The sequence below is a fragment of the Condylura cristata genome, unplaced genomic scaffold (assembly GCF_000260355.1).
Source record: "Condylura cristata isolate star-nosed mole 26May11 unplaced genomic scaffold, ConCri1.0 scaffold00008, whole genome shotgun sequence".
Classification (NCBI taxonomy): domain Eukaryota; kingdom Metazoa; phylum Chordata; class Mammalia; order Eulipotyphla; family Talpidae; genus Condylura; species Condylura cristata.
Window position 1 is genome coordinate 6,497,959 of NW_004567109.1, and position 22,005 is coordinate 6,519,963.

The 22,005-nt window shown below is 55.8% G+C and overlaps 1 protein-coding gene across 1 annotated transcript in view; it reads left to right on the forward strand.

Moving 5' to 3' along the window:
* The first annotated feature begins 322 nt into the window (after window positions 1-322).
* Window positions 323-22,005, forward strand: part of PADI3 (peptidyl arginine deiminase, type III) — a 26,443-nt gene continuing 4,760 nt past the window's right edge. Inside the window, exons 1-14 of the mRNA XM_004678545.2 lie at window positions 323-414; window positions 6,127-6,307; window positions 7,525-7,597; window positions 10,364-10,425; window positions 11,356-11,473; window positions 12,422-12,547; window positions 14,945-15,123; window positions 15,302-15,405; window positions 15,503-15,614; window positions 16,166-16,273; window positions 17,363-17,514; window positions 18,696-18,840; window positions 18,944-19,043; window positions 21,371-21,450. Coding sequence (XP_004678602.1) covers window positions 323-414; window positions 6,127-6,307; window positions 7,525-7,597; window positions 10,364-10,425; window positions 11,356-11,473; window positions 12,422-12,547; window positions 14,945-15,123; window positions 15,302-15,405; window positions 15,503-15,614; window positions 16,166-16,273; window positions 17,363-17,514; window positions 18,696-18,840; window positions 18,944-19,043; window positions 21,371-21,450 — 1,632 coding nt within the window. The remainder of the gene's footprint in view (window positions 415-6,126; window positions 6,308-7,524; window positions 7,598-10,363; window positions 10,426-11,355; window positions 11,474-12,421; window positions 12,548-14,944; window positions 15,124-15,301; window positions 15,406-15,502; window positions 15,615-16,165; window positions 16,274-17,362; window positions 17,515-18,695; window positions 18,841-18,943; window positions 19,044-21,370; window positions 21,451-22,005) is intronic.

Consider the following 22,005-nt stretch of genomic DNA (forward strand, 5'->3'; position numbering starts at 1 on the left):
CACTCCACATCTCTGCACCCCTCCACCCCTGCCCTTACCCCCAATGCCCAGGCCACGTCAGTATCTGCAGGGACTTGTTCTGTTCAGGGGGAGAAATTAACTCTTTCAGTGCCCTGACGGGAGCAACAGGTTCACATGCAAATTATAGGTTCCTCCCAGCCAATCCTGAGCTACTGCTCTGGGAAGGGGCTGGGCTTCCAGGACTGGAGCCAATGAGCTAGCATCCTGGACTGCAGGGGCGGGGCCAGGGGCTTTTAAACCCTCTGCCAAGGGACCTGTGGGCAGCATCGGGTCGGCGGCCCAGGCCCAGTCCACGGCCGGTATGTCGATGCAGAGGATGGTGCGCGTATCCCTGGAGCACCCCACGAGCGCCGTGTGTGTGGCCGGCGTGGAGACCGTCGTGGACATTTATGGGTAAGCGGCAGTGGCCTAGGGGGCTGCAGGCACTTGGGGTCACCCTGCAGGCTGTGTGGAGCCGGGGCCTGGCCTGACGACCTCTCCCAAGCCTTGCCCTTGGGATAGGAGCCATTTCTGGGAACGCTGAGTCCTCCCCTTTCTCAGCGGGGTATCTTGAAGACCTCAGCCAAGGGACATGAAGTCTGGGACTCTCACCGGGACACAGAGGTCCCTAATGGCTGGGTTCCCATCCAGGGCTTTGGACGATGCTGCTGCCCCTTGGGCTTGGCCCTTTTTTCTGTCCAGACCGGGCTGGAGTCTGGTTGGAAGCACCAGAATAGGGGGAGGTATGGCCTTCCCCAGGCCCCAGCCCGTGAGCTCTGAAAACGGCATCAGTCACTCAACAAATCACGTTGACTTGTGCCCGGCACGGCCTAAAGCTTGGAAGACCTCCTGAATTAAGTGCTTGGACTTCAACTCTTGAATTTAACTTTCACAACTTTCACAAGCCGAGACACAGCGAGGGCGAACCACTTGCCTGAGTCACACAGTTACTAAGCGACTTTACACCCATTCGTGGTCAAGTGTCTTATGACCGGCCGTGTCCCTCTCGCTGGTGGCTGGAAGTGAGGCCCCGGCAGGAGCGGGGAAGCGCGGGGGCTGGCTCTCCAGTTCACTAAGGAGTCTCCAGAGGACACGTGTGGCCAGGGACTGGGAAGGGAGAAGCGACTCTAGCAGCGGAGTGGGCTTCGGATCCAGGGCATCCGATGAGGGGTGGGGAGCTGGCCACGCAGGGGACCAGGTCTGGGCTGAAGCCTGGAGGGCGGGTTGCCACGCGGGTGGGGAGGGGTTTGCTGGCCGCAGGCCGTGTCAGGAGGGCTCGCGGAAGGAGGGGTCTGTGCCGCCTGGCGCCAGCGCCTCCTCCACTGCTGGTGACCTTGGGGGTGACTCACCCTCTCTGGCTGCTTCGTGCCCTCGGGCACATGCACCTCCACTCTGACCTGCCTGGGAAGCCCAGCGCTGCCCTCCCCCACGGGACTTCCTTAGCGGACTGGGGTGACAAGAGGCAGAGGCAGCAGTACTGGCGGATAACATGAATGGGGGGGGCACGTTGGAGTTCACAGAAAGGGCAGAGGGTGGCACGGTCATGGGGTGGGTAGAGGAGCTCCGGCACTGACAGAGAAGGGGTGCTTGGGCACCCTCTTGGGGCGGGGGTAGAGCTCCGAGTTGGTTCATCCACACATTCATCAAGTATTGGGGGGACCTAGTATGTGCCAGGCATGGGGGCACGGTGGCGAGCAAAGGGTTAGTCCCTGCCCTCCAAGAACCCCTGGCTCTGGACCCCCTTGTGGGGTGCTGTGAGGGTTAACTCTTAAGACCCCTTCCAGCTGAAGGAGCTGTGGTCAGTCCCAGCGCTCAGCGGAGAGCCAGTCAGACAAAGGGCAGTGGGCACGTTCCTCCTGGCTCTGTGACTTAGCAGCCGGGTGACCTTGGGAAGGTCGCTTAACACCTCTGCAGATCGGAGAGAGTAAGAAGCACCAGCGCCGGCCAGTCCCTGCCCTCGTGTGCAGCAGACGCACTTGCCACAATTCTGTAAGGCGGCACTATAGTCATCCCCTCTTCATAGGCGAGCAAACGGAGGCACAGAGAGGTTAAGTAACTTACCCCATGCCACACAGCCAGTGAGGAATGGCAGCGTAAAGTGTGGTCTTTCCTTCGTACAGCTGATGGGAAGACTGAGCGAGGTGTGAGTAGGACCTGTAGCGATGCTGACCTGGGGTGGGTGGTCATCAATGATGGCAGGTACTGCCGCCCCCCGCCCCCCACCATCATCACATCATTTTAGGCTTTGCCCCTCTGGATAGCTTCCAGTATCCCCCAAACTACTGGGGGACCAACCTCTGAGCCATATTAGGAGAAGGAAGAGATGAGAGAAGAGAAATCGGCATAGTAGGAGCAGTCAGGGCGGGCTTCCTGGAGGAAGGGCGCCGACCGGACGACACAGGCGAGACCCTGGGGCTCTCTGACTGTGGCAGTGGATGAAACCCTGTCTTCCTGCCCTCCGCTGACAGCCCAGGCCAGCTCAGGGGACTTGCTTCCTCTAGCAGGGTCTCTTATGGGGAAAGGAAAGTAGGATAAGACAGGGGCAGAGGAGACCAAGGCTGGATGGCAGGGGGCTGAGCCATGCACTCAGGGGGCCGTGCTGCCCCACTGGGAAGGGCAGAGGTCATCCCTTGTTCTGCAGAGTGTCAAATGGGTGAAAGGCCTGGGCACACTGTCATCCTTTGCTATGTCACTTGAGCAATTTTCTGCACTTTCCCCATGACCCTGAAGAGGGTCATCAGGGCTTTGGTCTCCTCTTCCCTGGGGCAGGCTGAGTGGGGCCTGATCACATCCGCCCTCTGTTTCCTGGGTCTGAAATGTCTGGTTTTGTTCTCCCAGAGTCTGAGGCCCTGCCCTGCAGGGAGAGGGTGGGGGTGAGTTCACAAGGGAGTGAGGCCAAAACTGATAGTGAGTCCTGGCTCTGTCATCAGCTGTGTGACTATGGCCAAGTCACCTGTCACCTGAGCCTGTCTCCTCACCTATAAAGTGGGGACAGTGTACCGACTTCACATAGTGGTGACCTTCATCGCCCTCCTTGTCACTGGCCTAAGACCAGAGAGGACACCTGACGGGACTCCCACGAGGGGGTGGGCTCGTTTTGGGTCATCCCTATACTTCCTGGGGGCCAGGGTCCTGGGTCCCTGGGGCTGTCTCTACCAGCTGTGCTCTGACTTCCCTGGGCCTCCGTCTAGTTGCAAATGCAGATTCCAGCCCCGCAGTGCTTCTGGTCCTGAAATTGGTATTTTCAGCTGGCAGGCAGGTCTGAGGGTGGCTGCTGTGGGATGACCTGTGTCCTGAGCCCTTCTGGGTTTTAGCACTGTCAATGCTGCCCCCGGAAAGACCCCTTTCCCTAGCAAACCAGAACTGTGGTCACCCCCCGCTCCACATCTCCTAGGCTCTGGGGCCAGTGGAGCAGAGGCTGGGTCCTTGGGCTGACCTCTGCCTGGCTAGGGTGGGGGCAGAGGGCTTATACTGTCCTGTGCCTGGACAGCCTCAGGGGAGAACCCAGGCCTCAAGACACATGTGCTCCCTGCCAGGGCTGGGTGGGAAGCATGGGCTAGAGCAGATGGCTGCTCAAGCTGACAGGCCAGAGCAAGGGCTTGCTGCTCCCCTGTCCTCGGAAATGGGCAGTCCAGCTCCTCCCAGACCCGATGCAGGCTGCCCCCACCTCCCATTCCACACACAGCCTCAACACCCCCCCGAAATCACACACGGTCCTCGTGACAGCTTTCAGCACTGGGCTGGGAGTCTACAGTTCTGCCTTCTAATCTTCCCTTCCGGGCCTCAGTTTCCCCAGCAGTGAAATGAGGACAAGCGTGGGCACAGGTGCCTCTGACTTTCACTCTCCCTCGAGGTTTCTACATGCCCATTCTTTGAATCCTCTCATCACCTCCCTTTATAGCCGGGGAAACTGAGGCAGAGGGAGGCCACACCCCTCCCTCATGGTCACACACCTTGAGTGGCAGGGCTGGGATGTGAAGCCGGCTGCTCGGGCCCGGGGCCCCCAGGCCTAACCACCTGGCCGCAGTTCCAGCGTCCTGCCCTCCTGACGGAGAAGCAACGCTGTCTCCCATAGCAGAAGAAGGAAAGCGGGTTCCCGCGTCCTGCCCTCCTAGGTCTCCGCGTGCAAACGCCTCCCCCGAGATGTGCCTCCTTCTTGTCCTTGGTTCTGCCCTCCTCTGGGGGGCTTTCCCCAGACACCCCCCCCCCCCGCCCTCTCCGCTGCCCCGACCTACCTGGTCTCCTCCCATCCTGGGAGTTTTCCCTGTTGTGTTTGTGCCTCACTTTGCCGGTCAGTTTGGCCAGAGGGTGTTGTTGCGCCCCTTTATCGGTGACGCAGCCCAGGGAGGCGAGGGGGCTGTTGAAGGTCACCTGGCAGGTGTGCCCTCAGCCCATCTAGAACCTTAACTCTGGTGCTGGCAACCACAGGGTCGCTGCGCTGAAAGACCCCAAACCCAGGGAAACTGAAATACCCCAAACTCAGCTGCACACCCGAGGGCCCAAGGATGCGCAGGGGCTCCCTGGGGCCCACAGAGCAACTTGGGGTTGGCGAATGCGCCATAAAATGTTTAAAAGGTTCCTGGGGAGCCGGAGATTGGGTGCTTCAAGGGGTGGGGCTGAGGGGATGCTCCCCGGGGAGGGAGGAGCCTGCACCCCAGGTCTGTCTCCATGTGTCTGTCTCTCTCTGTCCCCTCTTATCTACTCAGCTCTTCCATTGCCCCCAGGACAGAGGGAACCACAAGCCGTAGACTTGGGGGTTAAGATCACTAGATGAAGCCCAGGATGTCGAGTTAAATTTGAATTCCAAAAGTTATAATTTTCAGTGCAAGCATATCCTGAATATTTGTTGTTTCTCTAAAATTCAATCCAATCATATGTCCTGAATATTTTTTAAAGACTTATTTATTTATGCATACAAGAGCTGGGGTGTAGGCCAGAGCTATGGAGGGTGACAGGACTCACCAGAGACAGAGCGGGGAGCAGAACAGGCAGATGTATTGAAGTACACTGCTGAGGGGAGCAGGAAGGAGACAAGAGAGGTCTGCTGCGCCCTGTGGGTCAGCTCCCTGGCCAGGGCTGCCGATAGCTTCATAATGCTGAGACGTAACCCCTTGTGCCACCAGGGAGGGCCCTGTCTGCATTTTTATTTTCTGAATCTAGTATCCCTGCCTGGGAGGTCACGTGGGTGGAGGCATGAGAGGGTGTTTTCAAGGCAGTTGCTCCCTTGGGGATGGGGGGCGTCTCAGGTGGACTGGCCTGCTGCGGCCCCTTGGGGAAGGCTCTGGCCTGTCGTGAGCCTCAGTTCCCACATGGTAAAGGCAATGTTAATCCCAGCCACCCGGGCCGGGGGCAGGGGTGGGGCAGGCTGTGTGGTAAGGGTGCTGGGTGGGGACCTCGGGGGTCACGGTTATCATCGCTACTCTTACTCAGCAGCCCGCATCCTGGGTGAGGGCCCCTGCTGCCTTCTCCTCCATGTTTGGAGCTCAGACTACCCAGCTGCAACATGGGCATTGCACCACCTCGTAGGGTTAGTGGGCAGCTTACTTGGCCTAAGGCACAGCAGGAAACTCCAGCGGGCGCCCGAGGGGAGCTCAGCGAGTATCCTGCTGTCATGCCTCAGGGGCCTGTGCGCTTGCTCCAGGAAGGCTCTGGCCCCTCTGGTTCACAGTGGCTTCTTCCTACGTCCGATCCCACTGACCCCTGGCCCTTAGGCCCTGAGCCCACCTGGCTGTCCTGGGCAGTGCTCTGGCCTCAGCTCCCCAGCAGGATCGAAGCTTCTGGGGCAGTGCGTGTTCTGCCTGTGTGCACAGTGGGCCCACGGAAAGAAGGTGCACAGACCGGCTGGGGTAGAGAAGGCAGCCCCAGGACCAGATGACATCAGGGACGTTGAACCCTGAAATTCACGTACGGGACAGTCACAGGGACGTGTTAATGTACACAAAACCTCTGAATGTGAGAAATGTGGGTACAGGAGCTTGCTGGGAAGAACTGAGAGTCCCGGGGTGGTCAGGGAAGGCTTCCTGGAGGAGGCGATGTTTGTGCCAAAGCTCAAGCGTCTGTCCCAGGGCTGTCCCAGGCACAGGGCTGTCCCAGGGACAGGGACGTCCATGGCTTGTTTCTCCCCAGGTCGGTGCCTGAGGGCACGGAGATGTTCGAGGTCTATGGGACCCCCGGCGTGGACATCTACATCTCCCCCAGTGTGACCAGGCACCGGGAGCGCGCCGACACCAGGCGCTGGCACTTTAATTCCGGCTTGGAGATCATTGTGATCATGAACTCCCCCAGCAATGACGTCAATGACAGTCATGTGAGCGAGTCCCGGTCTGGGCTGGGGCGGGGGCAGCACCACAGGGCCAGGCCCTGTTTGCCCAGGGTGCGGGTAACCAGTGGGTAAGTGCCAGCCTGGAGCCAGCCCGCGCTGCAAGGTGCCTGCCGTCAGCTGTCGCATCAGCCCTCGGTTTCCTCATCTGTAAAATCGGGTAGCACCTTCCGGCCAGTGTTGCCGTGGGGGGGGCCTGGGCAGTGTTCACTCCTTCTCTTGCTTCCCAAGACCCTTCCTGTTCTTTGTGGGACCTCAGTCTCCCCATCTGTAGAGTGGGGGTTGGTTGGGTGGTCCCCTGGGTTTGTCGTGTTCTTCCCCACCCAGCCCCTCTCAGGGGCACAGTCCTTCCTCTCCCCACTCCCTGCTTGTCCGGGCAGCAGGGGTGAGCCCCAGAGACCCCAAGTAGAGGCAGTCTTCAAGAGCAGGGGCATTCAAGGGAGAAATGGGGTGGTCCTTGAACCGAGCACAGGAGCACCCCCGTTATGGGGGTGATGGGAACCTGCCTGTGTGGGAGCAGCAGCTTCCCTCGCTACCGCAGGAGGGACATTTTGGGAAACTGGCCCTTTTAGGAGGACTGACCAGGTGGAGGTGGCCAGAGACCCTGACCTCACCCAGCCCTCACAGCAGCCCTGAGTGGCCGCCTCTGATCCCCTCTGCAGAGGTGGGGCCCCTCGGTTCAGTGTAACTGTCTCCAGGGCCATGTAGCTGATCAGGAAAGCCAGAATTTAACCCACACCCGCCTGGCACGTAGGGGCACCCAGGGACATGCATCCTCCATCACCCCTTCACCACCCCATCCATGTGTCTGACTGAGCCGCTCCGTCGAGGCTGGTGAAGGGGAGTGCTCAGTGAACCCATTTTACAGAAGTGTAAACTGAGGCAGAGCTGGTTTACCAGAAATCACATGATCAGTGAGCCATAGAGGTGGCGAGGGTCCCCACAGCAGGACAAGAGGACCCCCAGCCTGCACCACCCCTCCCGGCAGCCCCTCTGTTCCAAATTCCTCGCCTTAGGGATTACAGGGGCTGAGGAGAGCATGGAAAGAAATGGCACAGAGGAGACTGAGGGAAGATCTGGGTTGATGCAGTGAATATTAGTAAGAGGCTCTTGAGTGCTCGTCCCTTCCTCACCTGATCCCCCAAGGTCTGTCTTTTGGGGTGGGGGACTCTCGGCTGGTTTGAGCCTGGGCGCTCTGTCCACAGGTTCAGATCTCCTACCACTCCAAACGCAAGCCCATGCCGCTGGCCTACGCGGTGCTGTACCTCACCTGTATTGGTAAGTTGGGGTGTGCTGAGGGCCTGGCTGGGCCCCCCGCTAAGGGCAGGGTGGGGAATTAGGAATGGGTTAGTAATGACATTGAACGGGGGCATATTTGGAAAATTCACATGGTAAAACAGCACACAGGCCAAAAATTACCTTCCTTCCTCTATCCTAGGACATTTCTCCCAGCCATGCACCCTTCTAGAAATAGGCTTGGCTTAGAGAAGTAGACACACATCTACCTGCCCAGCCCCGCCCTTTGTAAGCAAACGGAAGCATTCTATAGTATGGAGCTGGCCCTTGCTTTTTCTTGAATTTTTGTCTGCCAATTCCCCACTAATTGAGTTTGCAAATGGCATGCGAGATGACTCAGGTGTCGGCACCATCAGAAAGGAAATGCCATCACCCCGATTCATACGTTAAAGCGCTAGAGGAAAAGATGACTTGCATGCGTGAGCAGATGGCATTTCAGCATGGATGAGAGCAAGGAGGGGTGGAGCGGAAGCGCCGGAAATAAAAATCACGGTTAGAGAGAGGAAAGAATGCCTTTGATGGCTTCAGAGGTGGACTCACCTAAGCTGGAGAAGGGTGAGCCTGAAGATGGGGCAACAGAACCCACCCCAGGGACACAGAGAGAAAACGTGCAACTAACAAGACGGCAGGGCTGAGATGCAAGAGCCCCGTGACTGCTAGTTCACGCTCAGTGACAGATCGCAGCAAACTTTTAAAGCTTTCTAGAACTGATTCTAAAACCCATATACAGAAGCCAAGAGCAAGAAGAGCCCAGCCTACATTGAAGGAGAGTGAGGTGGAGGGATTCCAGACCTCGGTGTTCAAGCCGTGGGGCCAGTAGAAAACCTAGACTGCTACCCCTGTTCGGGTGCTTATCGCATGAGAATGAGTGATTTTCACACCTCCAAAATAAACTTCAGATGGGGTCAGAATCTTAAAACCGGCAACTTTTAAAAAAAGATTTATTTAGTTATGCATACAAGAACTGGGATATAGGTCAGAGGTGTGGGGTGTGAGAGGAGTCACCAGAGACAGAGTGGGGAGCAGAACAGGCAGATCTACTGAAATACACTGCTGAGGGGAGCAGCTGGCCGGTAGGAGTGATCTGCTGTGCCACGTGGGTCAGCTCCCTGGCCGGGGATCAAACTTAAGCTGCAGTGGCTACAGATAGCTTCATAGTGTTGTGCTTTAACCTGTTGAGCCACCAGGGAGGGCCCCTAAAATCAATAACTTAAAGCTTTTAGAAGACACTATCTTCATAACCTAAAGGTAGTAAAGATTTTCTTTAACAAGGTGAAACAAGATTGTATTCAAATTTGAAACTTGTATATGACAGAGGACAGGATAAAAAGTCAAACTATGGCCTGGGAGAAGAAATTTGCAATTAACTTAGTTAACTAGGTGCCTTTCGATTATGGGGAACTCCAGACCATACCCCAAAGCCCTAATTCATAGATAGGAGCGGAGAATACGAACAAGCAATTCATACAAGAGAAAGCCCCAAAGATCTGAGTGCTTAACTAACAGCGTTGCCAAGAATGTGGAACTGCTCCATGGTTAGGAGTTTGCATAGGTACAGCCTCTTGGAAAGCACTTAGCAAGAAATGGAGAAATACTCATTTTCACATTTTTCAAAGCAGGACTGCTGAGTTATGGAGAATGTACATTTACATGTTTGATACACATTGCCCGATTGTTCTCCAAAAAGAGCATGTGGTTTATACACCAGCAAGGGTGGGGAGCCCTTTGCCAATATTCACTCCCAAGTGCTTCTGTTTTTATAGCCTTCTGAGAGATTTCTTTAATCTGCCTTTCTTTAGTTAGGACTAAGATTGGGTAAATACTGCTCATTCCTAACTCCAGCACGCACACCCCCTGTTCAAAGTGTAGTGAGCTTCACCAATGTAGACACACACACACTCACGAATAGTATAAAGCAGCTGTCACCAGTTGAGAAATACAACACAACCCCCGAAAACTTCCTATTCATGCTGTTCTCTGATCACAAAGAGCCCCTTCTCCCCCTAGACTAACTACTACCTTGTCATATGTAGAAATTGTTTGATTTTCCTTGCTTTTCTTCATGGTTTTATCATCTGAATATTCATGCCAAATAATGTTGTCTCCTTTTCCAGTCCTTGAGTTTCCTATGGACAGACGGTACCGTACGTGTCCTTGGGCACGGGGTCTCTTTCGCCCATTATGGTTGTGACATTTCACGGGGGTTGGGTATCTTTTGCATGTTTAAACATCATTTCAAATTCTCGCCCTCCCCATTCTCCTTCCCTCCCCTCCCCACGTGAATGCTCTCTGTGTTGTAAAATCTCACTTCGAGGGGGAGGGGTTGAGAAGGTGGGAGAGGGCCTGGGTTGGCCCTTGGGAGGGTGAGATGAGTTGAGGCTCTGAGAAGCCACACAGCCAGTAGGTGGCAGGGCCTGGAGTCACACCCACATCTGTCTGATCCCAAAGTCCAGGCTTGGAAGGTTTCATACAGCCCAAGAAAGTCTAGGGCAGGATCGGATGGCAGGGCTTTTGGGGTGCAGAAGAGGGGGGTTCAGGAAGGCTTCCTCAAAGGGGCAGACTTGACCGGGGCCTTGGGCTGAGCAGCTGCTTCTTCCCTTCCTCTCCCCCAGACAGGAAGGGAGGCTCCACATGCTCCCCCAAATCTGGCAGGGTCTGCTTGAAATTGACTTCCGGTTCCCAGTCCCAGATGGGTCCCGAGGTGGCCCCTGGGAACCCAGTAACTTACCCTCCGCCTTCCCGTTGCAGACATCACTCTGGACTGTGACGTGAACTGTGAAGGCAGGCAGGACAGGAGCTTTGTGGACAAGGTAGGGCATCTCAGCCTGGGCCCAGAGACGGTGTGGCGTGCGCAGCCGTGTGAGGCCGGGTGAGGAGGGTTGTTGGGTCCATTACGGGTATCCCTCTGCCTTCCGGTTGATGTTGAGGTCAGGAACAAGGCACGGCTGGGGATCTCCTTTCACTTGGAGATGAATCATCACCGAGAATTATCAGGCCCCTGCGTGCCCAGTCCCGGGTTAGGCCTTGCTTTGTGGGGAAAAGTCACTATTTACGATCTAGGTTGGGGGTCAGCAGAATGTTTCTATAAAAGCAGGCGAGGAAATTTTTAGGCTTTGCTGTTGTATTGTTAAAGCAGCTTCTGTTAAAGCTGCTCCATTCTGACATGGTACGTGTGGAAGAGCTATCATCCACACAGAGGCCTGTGGTGTGACTGTGTTCCAATAAAACTTTATTGATAAGAACAGGCTGTGGGCCAAATGTGGCCCACGGCTTGTGTGCTGACCTGCTGATTTAGGTGAAAAGAGAAACCTACCAAATTTGAAACTTAAAGAGACTTGGGCTGAATTGCAGTGGTATTTAATGCACTGGGAATTGAGAGGAGGAGGAAGAGGGCTGAGAAAGGAAGACTTCTTTTTCCAAGCTGCTTGAGCTGGAGCTCGAAGCCAAGCAAAAGAGGGCACTCTGCATGGAGAGAAGAGCAGGACCCAGGCTGGAGGGAAGGATGGGTGTCGTCATGAGAGAGTTGCCTGTTGGGAAGGAAGACACAGACTGCAGACAGTCACGGAAGGCAGCTGTGTGGTTCAATCTTGATGGTGTGGGCAGTAGGGAGCCACAGCAGTTCCTTGAGCAGCTGGCGCCTCAGCGAGAGGGGACCTATCCTCACAGGGGTGGGCAAAGGAGGCTGGCGAGGCCCAGGTTGGGTCCAAGTCCCACCACTAGCTGTGCTTTGTCCTTGGCAGAGACGGTGGGTCTGGGGACCCGGTGGATATGGAGCCATCCTGCTGGTGAACTGTGACAGGGACGACCTGAACTGTAATGACCAGGACAACTCTGACCAGCACGTGCACTGCCTGCAAGGTGAGTGGGGTGGGCAGCCCAGGCCTGGGGGTCCAGGGTTACTGCCCGGCTACCTGTGGGACCCCCACCCACGCGCTCAGGGCCAGGGAGCCAGCCCCCCAACACAGCTTGGCATCCCGACGGCCTCCGGCTGGCAGCTCTCCTCCCCACCCTCCGGGTGCCCACGGGCACTCACGTGTGGAGCTGAATTCTGGAAAGTTCCCTCACAGGGAAGGGTAAAGGGGAGGAGTCTGGGTTTGGCACACCTTCTCCAGGGGAGCAGAGGATACTAGCAGTATTCCAGCATGTTCTGTGTGCTGGACCCTTTCCTAAAGCCTCGTTTAATTTTCCATGCAGGAGGGTAGCATCACCTGAACTTAGCGATGAGGCTGTTGAGGCTCAGAGATCTAGAGACTCCTGAGGCCACTGTCAGAGGCTGACCCAATGCTTCCTCCCTAGGCACCTCTGGTGTGCATTTCAGGGTTGTCCCACATTTTGTTAAGTTCATCCAACCTGTGCTTCAGTCCTATGAAGAATACCCCAGGGCACAGTCCCGTGCACTCCCAGCCACTCAGAAATGGGCATAATTGCCCCTCGTTTCAGAGGCAGGACCACTGAGGCTCAGGGAGGGCGGGTCTTGCCCAGTGTCAACCTGAGTGACGCTGGGATTGAGGCCGGAACCTTCACCGTGGCACCCAGGTGACCTCCTGACCCTCTCCAGCACCCCTCATGTGCCAGGCATTGGGCTGGCACTTTGCACACCCAGAGTGGGTGTGAAGCAGCATCCCATCACCCACTTCCAATGGCTTCCCAGTCTGTTCTTGATGGCTTCCAAGGTGTTCACAGGGTGGGCAGAGTAGGGCCCAGAGACCCAGGCCTCGGTCCCCACTGCCCTGGGGAGGGCAGCGAGCCCAGGAGGACATGCTGGGCTTTGGAGACCCTGAGGTACCACCCTGTCTGGCCCCACAGACCTGGAAGACATGTCTGTCATGGTCCTGCGGACACAAGGCCCCGCCGCCCTCTTTGACGACCACAAACTTGTCCTCCACACCTCCAGCTATGACGCCGAGCGGGCTCGTGTCTACCATGCCTGTGGTGAGTATGAGCCCATCCCCCACCCCTGGCAGGGACCTCAGTTTCCCCACTGGAGCCGGAGGGCAGGCTCTGCCCTGGCCCCTGGGCTGACCTGTGGCTCCCAGGTGGAGCAGTCAGATGTGGGGGCTCTGGAGCTGGTCAGCTGGTATCCCCTGACAGCCATGGCTCAAGGTCATCTTAGTGAATGAGTGGGTTTTTGTAATATATTCAAAGCACTGTCGGAGACCAGCTCCAACTTTTGAGGTGTCTGGAGGCAACACAGGCGGGACCCTAAGATGGGAAGGCATCAGCGTGTGTGCGGAGATTCCAAGAGGGAGAGAGGAGTGGGAGTGAGGAAGACACGGGAGCCAGAGTTGGGTGCAAATCTTCCTGCTCTGCCTTCAGCAGAGGTTTATTTTATACATTTCAAGCAGGCAGGGGGGTGACATTAGCATACGAAGGGGTTGAGATCACAATCACCTTTTTTCTAAGAATGGTCTGGGGTCCTTTGACCTTTACTTGAGATTATAACATTCTAAAATCAAGGTTAAAAAACAGGTACATAGGTGCTCAAAGTTTAAGACTAATATTACTATAGTGAAGATAGATAAGAATAAAGTCTTTTAAACCTTATCTATTATGTGATGGTTTTTTCTACCTGAGACATCTTGGGAAGCAGGAAGAGGAAATTTCTTGCCAATCAAGTTTCGGAAAAGTTCTTTGAAGAAACTCGCTAAAAGGTTTTAAGTGAGTTTCCTTGAAGTCCAGACAGTAGTAGAAAGCTAATTTGCTCTAAATAGGAGACATAGGTGAATTACCTTATCTAAAGACTAGATAGTAGAATCCTGAAAGACTAGCCAGAAGACTTTTGTGGATTGCTTTCAAGTGTAGCAGGTAAAAAACTTGACTAGCTCTAAAACAGGTAACCTGGATGAATTTCCATATCTAAAGCCAGACAGTAGGAAGTAGAAGCTGAAAGCTAGGTGAGATAGTAGAATGTTAAGATTTGGGTTTTCCTCCATCGGGCAGTGAGAAACTTTGCAGAAACAGCCCTTTCGCTTTTTTATTGATCAGCCAGTTGTTAAGTCACTTTTGACTTCAGAGGAATTTCTCACCCTGGTGCAGTGCTTGCTTGTCAGGGCAGGCAGGCCTTGTGCGGCTGAGGCAATCCAATTGTAAGCTGAAAGTTGCTTAGAATACTTTGATATTACGATTAGACAAAAAAGGGAGGTCATAACATAAGTTAGCGTGGAAAGTCTGATTTTTCAGAGCTTTTCCCGAGCTACCCGGAATCTATCAGACGATAGCGGTTGCATAGCTTGTGTCAAAGCACATTTAGAAACTTTTATTATTGTAAATCTCAAGCATACCCAGAAGCAGAGAGAACAGTGGCATAGACCTCACAGCTGGCCACTCAGCTCAGCCATCACGGTCACCTTTCTGGACTCATCGGTCACTTGCTGCTTGCTGAGGTGTTGTAAAGCCTGTTGCAGAGACCATGGCCATTGTCCCATTGTGACTCAGTGCGTTTCACGAAGCCACCATGCCATTATCCCAACTACAGCCACTATCCCAACTACAGAAAAAGATATATATACAATAACTTTAAAAAATATACTTGTACAAATTGTACAGATGAAATAAGATGTTCATGTTTAAAAAAAAAGATAAAAAATAGACTATACATAGAGTAAAAAAGGCGAGTCCTCAAGCCCTGCTCCCAAACCTGACTCTTAAAATGTATTCTCTGTTAATAATTCGATATATATTCTTTCTGACTTTTTCCTCTGTGTGCTAAATGTGTGTGTGGCATGTACATATTCTGCTTTCCAGACTGTATCTTTTGTTGAGGTGTCTATCCTACCCATCTTTCTGTGTATACGTTCAATGCTTCTTCGTTCTTTTACACAGCTGTATAGTATTCCAAAGCCAGCTAGGACTGTGACTTACTTGGTCCCTGAAACATAAAGTTGCCTGCAGTGTTTCAATTCTACAACAATTCAGATTCTTGGAGGGCAGGAACCTTACTCACAGCTGAATCCTGAATCTAGAATCCCACCTTGTCCAGGCATAGTAGGTGTCCGGTAAATACTTGTTCACTATTGGATAAAGACATGTGAACGCTCTCATCCACATGCTTTCCAAGAGAGATACCTCAGAGTGGGATTTCTGAAGAGGGGTAAACATTACCTGTTAGGTGCCAGCAGATTGCTCTCTGCAGTACCTGCACCCTCTCAGAAAGGCCCTTGCCCAAGCCTCAGCCACCCTGGTGTTGAGCTTCCTCCTCTCCCGGCCCGTGGTGGGTGAGAGTTGGGGCTGGTTCTCAGGACTGCATTTTGGGGGCGCAGCTCTTTCTGCATCCCCCACGCTCTCCAGCCCTGCTGGGGCGTCACGGCCTCCTCCTTCATCCCCCTCCAGGTCCCGAGGACTCGTGTGAGGCCTACAGGCACGTGCTGGGGCAGGACAAGGTGTCTTATGAGGTTCCGCGCTTCCACGGGGATGAGGAGCGCTTCTTCGTGGAGGGTCTCTCCTTCCCTGACTCTGGCTTCCCAGGGCTCATCTCCTTCCATGTCACCCTCCTGGATGACTCCAATGAGGTAGGGGCGGCCGGAGCCGAGGGGGAGAATGGGGGCCTCCATTCCTGGCAGACTTGGGCACTGCTGGCCGGAGACCCGAGACTTCACCACTCACTGGTGCCTCCCGAGGGCCTCGCCTCCACGGGCCGGCCTCTGGCCTCCGAGGCCACTGCTCGTCCCCTCCCGCCCTCCCCTGCAGGATTTCTCCCAGTCCCCGATCTTCACGGACACGGTGGTGTTCCGCGTGGCACCCTGGATCATGACGCCCAGCACCCTGCCGCCCCTGGAGGTGTACGTGTGCCGGTGAGTCTGGGGGCCCCTCTGGCCCCGCTGGCCCTCTGGCCCTCTGGCCGCCCGGCCCGGCTCTGTCCTGAGCCCCTCTCCCTGGGCTTGTCTGCAGGGTGAGGAACAACACGTGCTTTGTGGATGCGGTGGCGGAGCTGGCCAAGAAGGCTGGCTGCAAGCTGACCATCTGCCCTCAGGCGGAGAACCGCAATGACCGCTGGATCCAGGTAATGACCAGCGACCAGGCAGGGCCTCATGGGCGCCCCAGGGAAGGAGAGGCTGGCCATTCCGGTGGCAGGGTGGGGGTGCCGGGAATAGCCAGAGGGACTGAGCCTATGATGTCCTCCGTCCCCAGCCACGGCACTGCTCATTCGAGACCTTGAGCCTTCTCCTCACCTCTGGAACTTTCTAGGAACCCAGGCACACACGGACACTGGGTTAAGCACACATTTAACCATAGGGCCTGGGCTGGGCAGGGCACTGGGCTGGGGCTGAAGGCAGGGCCTTCTTCCTGCTGTCCAAGGTCTTGACCAGCAGTTCTCAGAGAATCAGGATGTTGCTCCCCAGGGGGCATTGGGAAGTGCCTGGAGACATTTCTGGCTGCCGCTCCTGGCTTCCCGCGGGTGATGCTGAGGCCGCTGCTCAGTACCCCACAGTGCACAAAGAATTACCTGGCCCCAGAGATTCAAAGTGCCTGAGACCGAGTGGCTGGAAGTGGGGAGTTCAGTGTCCAGCCAGAGGGGACACTGTCCACATTGGGCATTTCTCTTCTTTGCAGGACGAGATGGAGCTGGGTTACGTGCAGGCGCCACACAAGACCTTCCCGGTGGTCTTTGACTCCCCCAGGAATGGGGATCTGCAGGACTTCCCCTACAAGAGAATCCTGGTGAGTGTCCAGGAGGGCCTGGACAGTGAGGGCCTCACCTGGGGGCCCGTCCCCCAACCGCCTTCTTCAGAGGCAGGAACAGAATTGCCAGGTGAAGTGCTGGTGCTGCCCAGCTAACTTGGATCTCACAAATGCGATGAGTAACTTCTCAGCATCAGTATGTCCCAAACACATATTTGTCATTCTACTAAATACATACTTGTATTATACTAAAAACATATTTGCCATTTACCTGCAATTCAAATTAACTGGGCATCCTGAACTTTTTGTTACTGTGTCTGCAGCCCTAGTGGGGGGCAGGACAGTGCCACTGCTAAGTGCCCAGCTTTGGAGCCCAAACACCTGGCTTAGTCACTCACATGCTGTGTGCACTTGCACGAGTCACTTCCCCTCTCTGAGCCTCGGTTTCCACACCAGTAGAGACCACATGTTAGTCCGGCCGCCCAGGCATGTGTGAGCTTTCTCCCTGTCTACACGGAAGAGGCACACAGCGCTGTTAGTGGTGTTATTATCAAATAATGAAATAAAGAGGGTGTCTTGGTAGACCCTCTTGAGGGAAGAGGGGAGACTCCCGTGTTGCGATGAAGAGTGGGAGGCCTCTCCAGCCCCCCACTGGATCACATGGGGTGCAGGAGCTCTCCCTAGCCCCTCAGTGCTATCTAAGTTCCTCCCCAGAGATGGCTTGGGGAGTTCTCCCCTTTCCCAGGGACAAAAGGCTGAGGGTCACCAGCAGCCTTGTTCCCCAGGGACAGGCCACCCACGCAGCCAGATACCTGTCCCTGGGCGGACTTGGCAGGATGGCTGTGTGAAGGGCCGGGGGCGCCATAGCCTCTCTGATGGGGAGTCTAGGCGCCCCGGGGCCCTCCCACGGCCAGGGGATGACGTGCCCCGCACAGCGGCAGGGCCAGGGCCTGTAAGTCCTGACGCAGGAAGCGCTAACTAGCTAGAGCCTCCAATTTGAGTCCGTAGTTCAACTCAAAGAATGGGGGGAGCATGTCATCCCGTCTCCAGGGAGCTCCAAGCCAGAGAGTTGGTTCATGCTCTCTCCAGGGAGCCCCCAACCCAGCCTGACTCAGTTTTTCCTTCCAGGGTCCGGATTTTGGCTACGTGACTCGGGAACCGCGAGACAACTCTGTGTGTGGCCTGGACTCCTTTGGGAACCTGGAGGTCAGCCCCCCAGTGGTGGCCAATGGGAAGGAGTATCCACTGGGGAGGATCCTCATTGGGGGCAACCTGCCTGGGTGAGCAAGGGACGGGAGAGGTGTTCCTGGGGTCAGGCTGAGGGTGGACGGGGTGGCGGCGAGGGGCAGAGTGGGACAGTCCTTTGCTCAAGACAACCGAAATGGAGTGTTGGAATTATAGTCCCGGGGGGCCACTCACAGGGCAGAGGTCACCTCACCTCGGGTACTTGACAAGGCGGGAGTGAGCAGGGACATAAGAGATCATTCAGCCAACACTTAATCGTACAGGTGCACACAAGAAGAATGGCCTGTACAGATTGTGCCTCTGTGGTTGGACTTAGACTTTCTGATGGCTGTCAGTTGATAGGAAGGAAGGAAAAGCTGTAGTCTAACTGTCCTGGGAGAAGTAGCATCTAAGTGAAAACTTATTTATACTATAATGTCAATGACTAATATCAGATCTTTCTCTGAGAGCAAGAGAAGGGAGATACAGGACAGAGGTGGAAGGTGGGCTGGGAGTGAGAGAGAGGCAGGGGAGGGAATGAGTGAATGTCAGATTGTGGCTTTTCAACACGTGACACAAGGGTCCTGCTGAAAGACAAGGAGCTGCCTGTAATAGGTATCTGCTGTGGAACAGACCAGGACACAGAACCAACCACATCCAGCAACACAGTTACACAGGTGTACGGTCAGGCAGCTTCGGGAAGGTGGGCACTCACTGCCCTCAAACACGATCCCGCGGGGAGTCGAGGCTGTGCCAGTACATACTTCATTGCAAGAGAATGGGGTTAAATTCACCATATAAAATGTTGGGGCTGTGAGACATTCTGGGGTGACCTTGCGCACTCCTCCTCCCCGATGCGCGGCCCGGGGAGGCTGCAGCGAGAAGCATAAGACACACACCAGGAAAACCCACCCGGCCGTGGGGGTGAAACGGGGTGAAACCAGCCTCGTGGAGACCGTGAGTCTGGGGTCTGAGGCCGGTGCTGAGGCCTTGCCTGGGGTCACACCTGGGCTCACCTGACCTGGGTAGGTTGCCCGTGCATGTGATTAACCTGTCACCTGCTTCAGCCCCGTGGCGCGCTCACCTGGAGAGGACTTTTACATATATGTTGTCTTTCCTGCTTGCAGGAGTCAGGCTTGTGTTTTGCAGCTCTTGTGGGATCTTGGGCTCTGCTCACTCCATAGCTGCATAGAGATTGTTTCAGTTAAGTAATTTTTTTTTAACCCTCGGGCCCCAGGTCAAGTGGCCGCAGGGTCACCCAGGTGGTGCGGAACTTCCTCCACGCGCAGAGCGTGCAGTCTCCCGTGGAGCTCTTCGTGGACTGGCTGTCCGTGGGCCACGTGGACGAGTTCCTGAGCTTTGTCCCTGCCCCCAACGGGAAGGTAAAGATGTGGGTGACCAGCCTGCCTCTGGAGACCGGCAGGAGACGCGTCAGGGGTCCCGCCAGGGCCCGGGCGGTCGGCTCAGTCCGCTGTCTCCACACAGGGCTTCCGGATGCTCCTGGCCAGCCCCAACGCCTGCTTCAAGCTCTTCCAGGAAAAACAGAATTGGGGCCATGGCAGGGCCCTCCTGTTTGAGGGGGTTGGTGAGTACCAATGCTGGGTCCCTTACCACAGCTTGCCCACCCCTCCCCTAAGTCAAGACACAAGGCGGCGTGACAGAATAATACAAATATTTCAGCAGGGGTTGTACGTTCAAATTCGGGGTTCCCCATTCCTGCCACTGCACACCTTGCCTCAAAGCTGCTGATACCTGTGGCTGGAACAGAGCCTCAGGGGGAGCATAGTGGTGGACAGTGGACTTGGGGGGGGGCATGGACAAGATGGAGACCTGGTCAGCTTCTGGACATGTGCCCCCTGCTCTGCTCAGAAGAGCCCAGTGCTTGAGGTTCAGTGCCTCACCATCAGCGTCTCAAAAATCTCAGTCATTTGTGTTCTGAGTGAAAGTTGATCAATTGATGGAGTGTCTATCGGGGGCCAGGAGCCCCAGCTCGTGACCAGTCAGCCTTCTGCTGTCTCCCCAGACTGACTCCTGTCCACCCACTCTTGCTGTCCCCTGGAGCCCAGCCCCCCAGACTCCCCAGCTGCCCTGGACTGGCAGCACTGTGGGGCAATGTGGAGGTGAGCCTTCTCCCCCACCCCAGCAGGCGCCCAGCTCATCTCCGGCACAGGCTTCAGTACCTTGGACACCGCCCGCTCACCCATTCATGGGGGGCTGCGGTGGGTGGGGATGCCTGGCTCCTGGCAGCTGTGCCCACACACCAGGGCCCTGCCAGGGCTTACACCCGCCCACCTATGTCCCTTTGTCTGGGGAGCACAGCATCACAGCAAGTAAAATCACCATGACAGGGCCAGAGAAAGACCGTGGAAAAGAGAAAAGCCTTCTATTTTCATACCTTTGATGATACTTTCTCCTGTACTTTGATCAAAGGACCTCAGATTTTTATTTGTGGGGGAGAATTCTGAGAGGGGGGCTGCTGGCTGGGGCGGGAGGGCAGCTCAGCCTGCTGAGAGGACTCTCCCTCCCCTCTGCACCCCAAATGCTGCAAGAACCACAGAGGCACCTTCTCCTCTCCCTGCAAACCCCAGGGAGAAAGGCCGTAGGGCAAAGGCCCTTTAACCCGCTGGATCTAGATTGGCTGGCCCTGACCTGGGGGTGTTTGGGACACCCTGGACCACACCTGCCGCACCCCCAGAAGAGCTTCTGCAGAACACAGAGGTCCCCAAGTCTCGCTTCCCATGCCCCCTTCTCTCTGTTCATGTCCCCCCTCCCCTGCAGGAATTCCAGCTGTAAAAAGGGAAGAGAGCCGGCGTCCCCAAGCCCATTCCTTCAGAGACCGTGACTGGCTCCTTGGAACCCAGATTGAACCTTAGAAGCACTCAGATCTAATTTTATTTAGCAGGCCGAGGGAGGGCCATCCCCATCTTTCCTGGGGGTGCCTGTTTACAGTTAGAACATGAGGCCCAGAACAGGCTTGGAAGGAGAGTGGGGTTCACAGCCACCATGCTGTCCTGGACAGCTGTCACACGGGGTGACCGTGGGGCCCAGCACACTCAGTAGCACCCTCGTGCCAGGCGCCAGGCCGTGTGCACCCCGTGTGACCCCATCTGACCTTGGGGGAGTCCCGAGGATGCTACCAGCCCTGTCATAACAGAGAACGGCAGGCTCAGAGGTCGCGGGCCCAGGGGTCTCAGCAACAATGGGAGGGCTCCAGGACTGGACCCAGCTGTCCAGCTTAATGGCCGGTGGCCCAGCGAGCCGGTGTCTTTCCTCTGGTCAGTCAGGCCCCTTGTGAGCGCCAGGCTGGGCCCCTCATTTCCTGAGCCAATTTTTTTAGCCTCTGAGCCTTGCTTCCCCCTCTGTGACGTGGCAATGATAATGTGGGGTCGCGATGAGGGCCAGTGGGCGCGGGCAGGCCTGCATGGGCGGCAGCCTGGGGGCTGGGAGCCACAGGGATAGCCCGGCAGCCTCCCCGCCCAGCCTCGGTCCTCCATCCACCATGCAGCTGGCCCACAGAAACCGCAGGCAGCAGGCAGGAAGGCTGGACCACAGGGGGTCCTTTGCCGCACTCCACCTTTTAGGGGGCAGGGAAAGGGCCCATGAGGGCTGGCACTGGTGGGAGGGTGGCTCACCCAGTTTCTCCCCTGATAGCCAAGATATCATCACCCAGTGCCCTAAGTTTGCAGTAAAAGGCTCCCGCATTCCCCTGCACTCAGATAAAGGCCTGAAGTCCGGCCCCTGGCAGCCGCCTCTCCCACTCCCCACACCCAGCCTGCACGGGGCCAGACTGGCCACCGCTGCGTGGTGCCTCCCTGTCCCAGAGGCCCTAGAGCTGCCGACAGCGAGGACAGTAGCTGCGAACTTGGCTGTTCCCCGAGTTCCTGCCCCCCACATGTCTCTCTCTCCCCACAGACAACGAAAAGGTCAAAACCGTCTCCATCAACCAGGTCCTCTCCAACAGAAACCTGATCAGCTACAACAAGTTTGTGCAGGTACAGCCGCCGTCTCTACACGCAAGGGGGCATGGCTAGGGACTGAAGTCTGAGGCTCGACCCAGCTGGAGGGGCTCTCTCTGTACCCCAACTTTGATTCGAGAGAGGTGCCTATGAGGAGGGTCAGCATTCCGGGCACAGGGAACTGCATGGATGGTTACTCTGAGGCCGAATGAAGCCGAAGTGATTGAGCAAGAGCCAGGAGGCTGATGTGGGGTGAGGAGACTTCCTGGGCGTCACTAGGCCTCTGGCCATGGCTCTGAGTGAGATTCGGGGCCCCTGGGGATCATCTGAGCAGAGGAGGGGCCTGCTCTGAATTAGGGAATCAGATGGCTTGGAAGCCATCCCGCTGCTGCGGTCACAGCATGAACCACGGGGTGCCCCGTGAAAACCGGAGGTTAGTTGTTTTTTTTTTTTTTTATAGAATTGCCAACTGCTCTGCATTGGTCCTGCATTATATTTTAATTAAGGAAGGAAAAATATTTTTTTTCATTTTTTTTTATTTATTACAAAGTTTATTTTTACATCATTTTGCACATTTTTTTTTTCCATCTC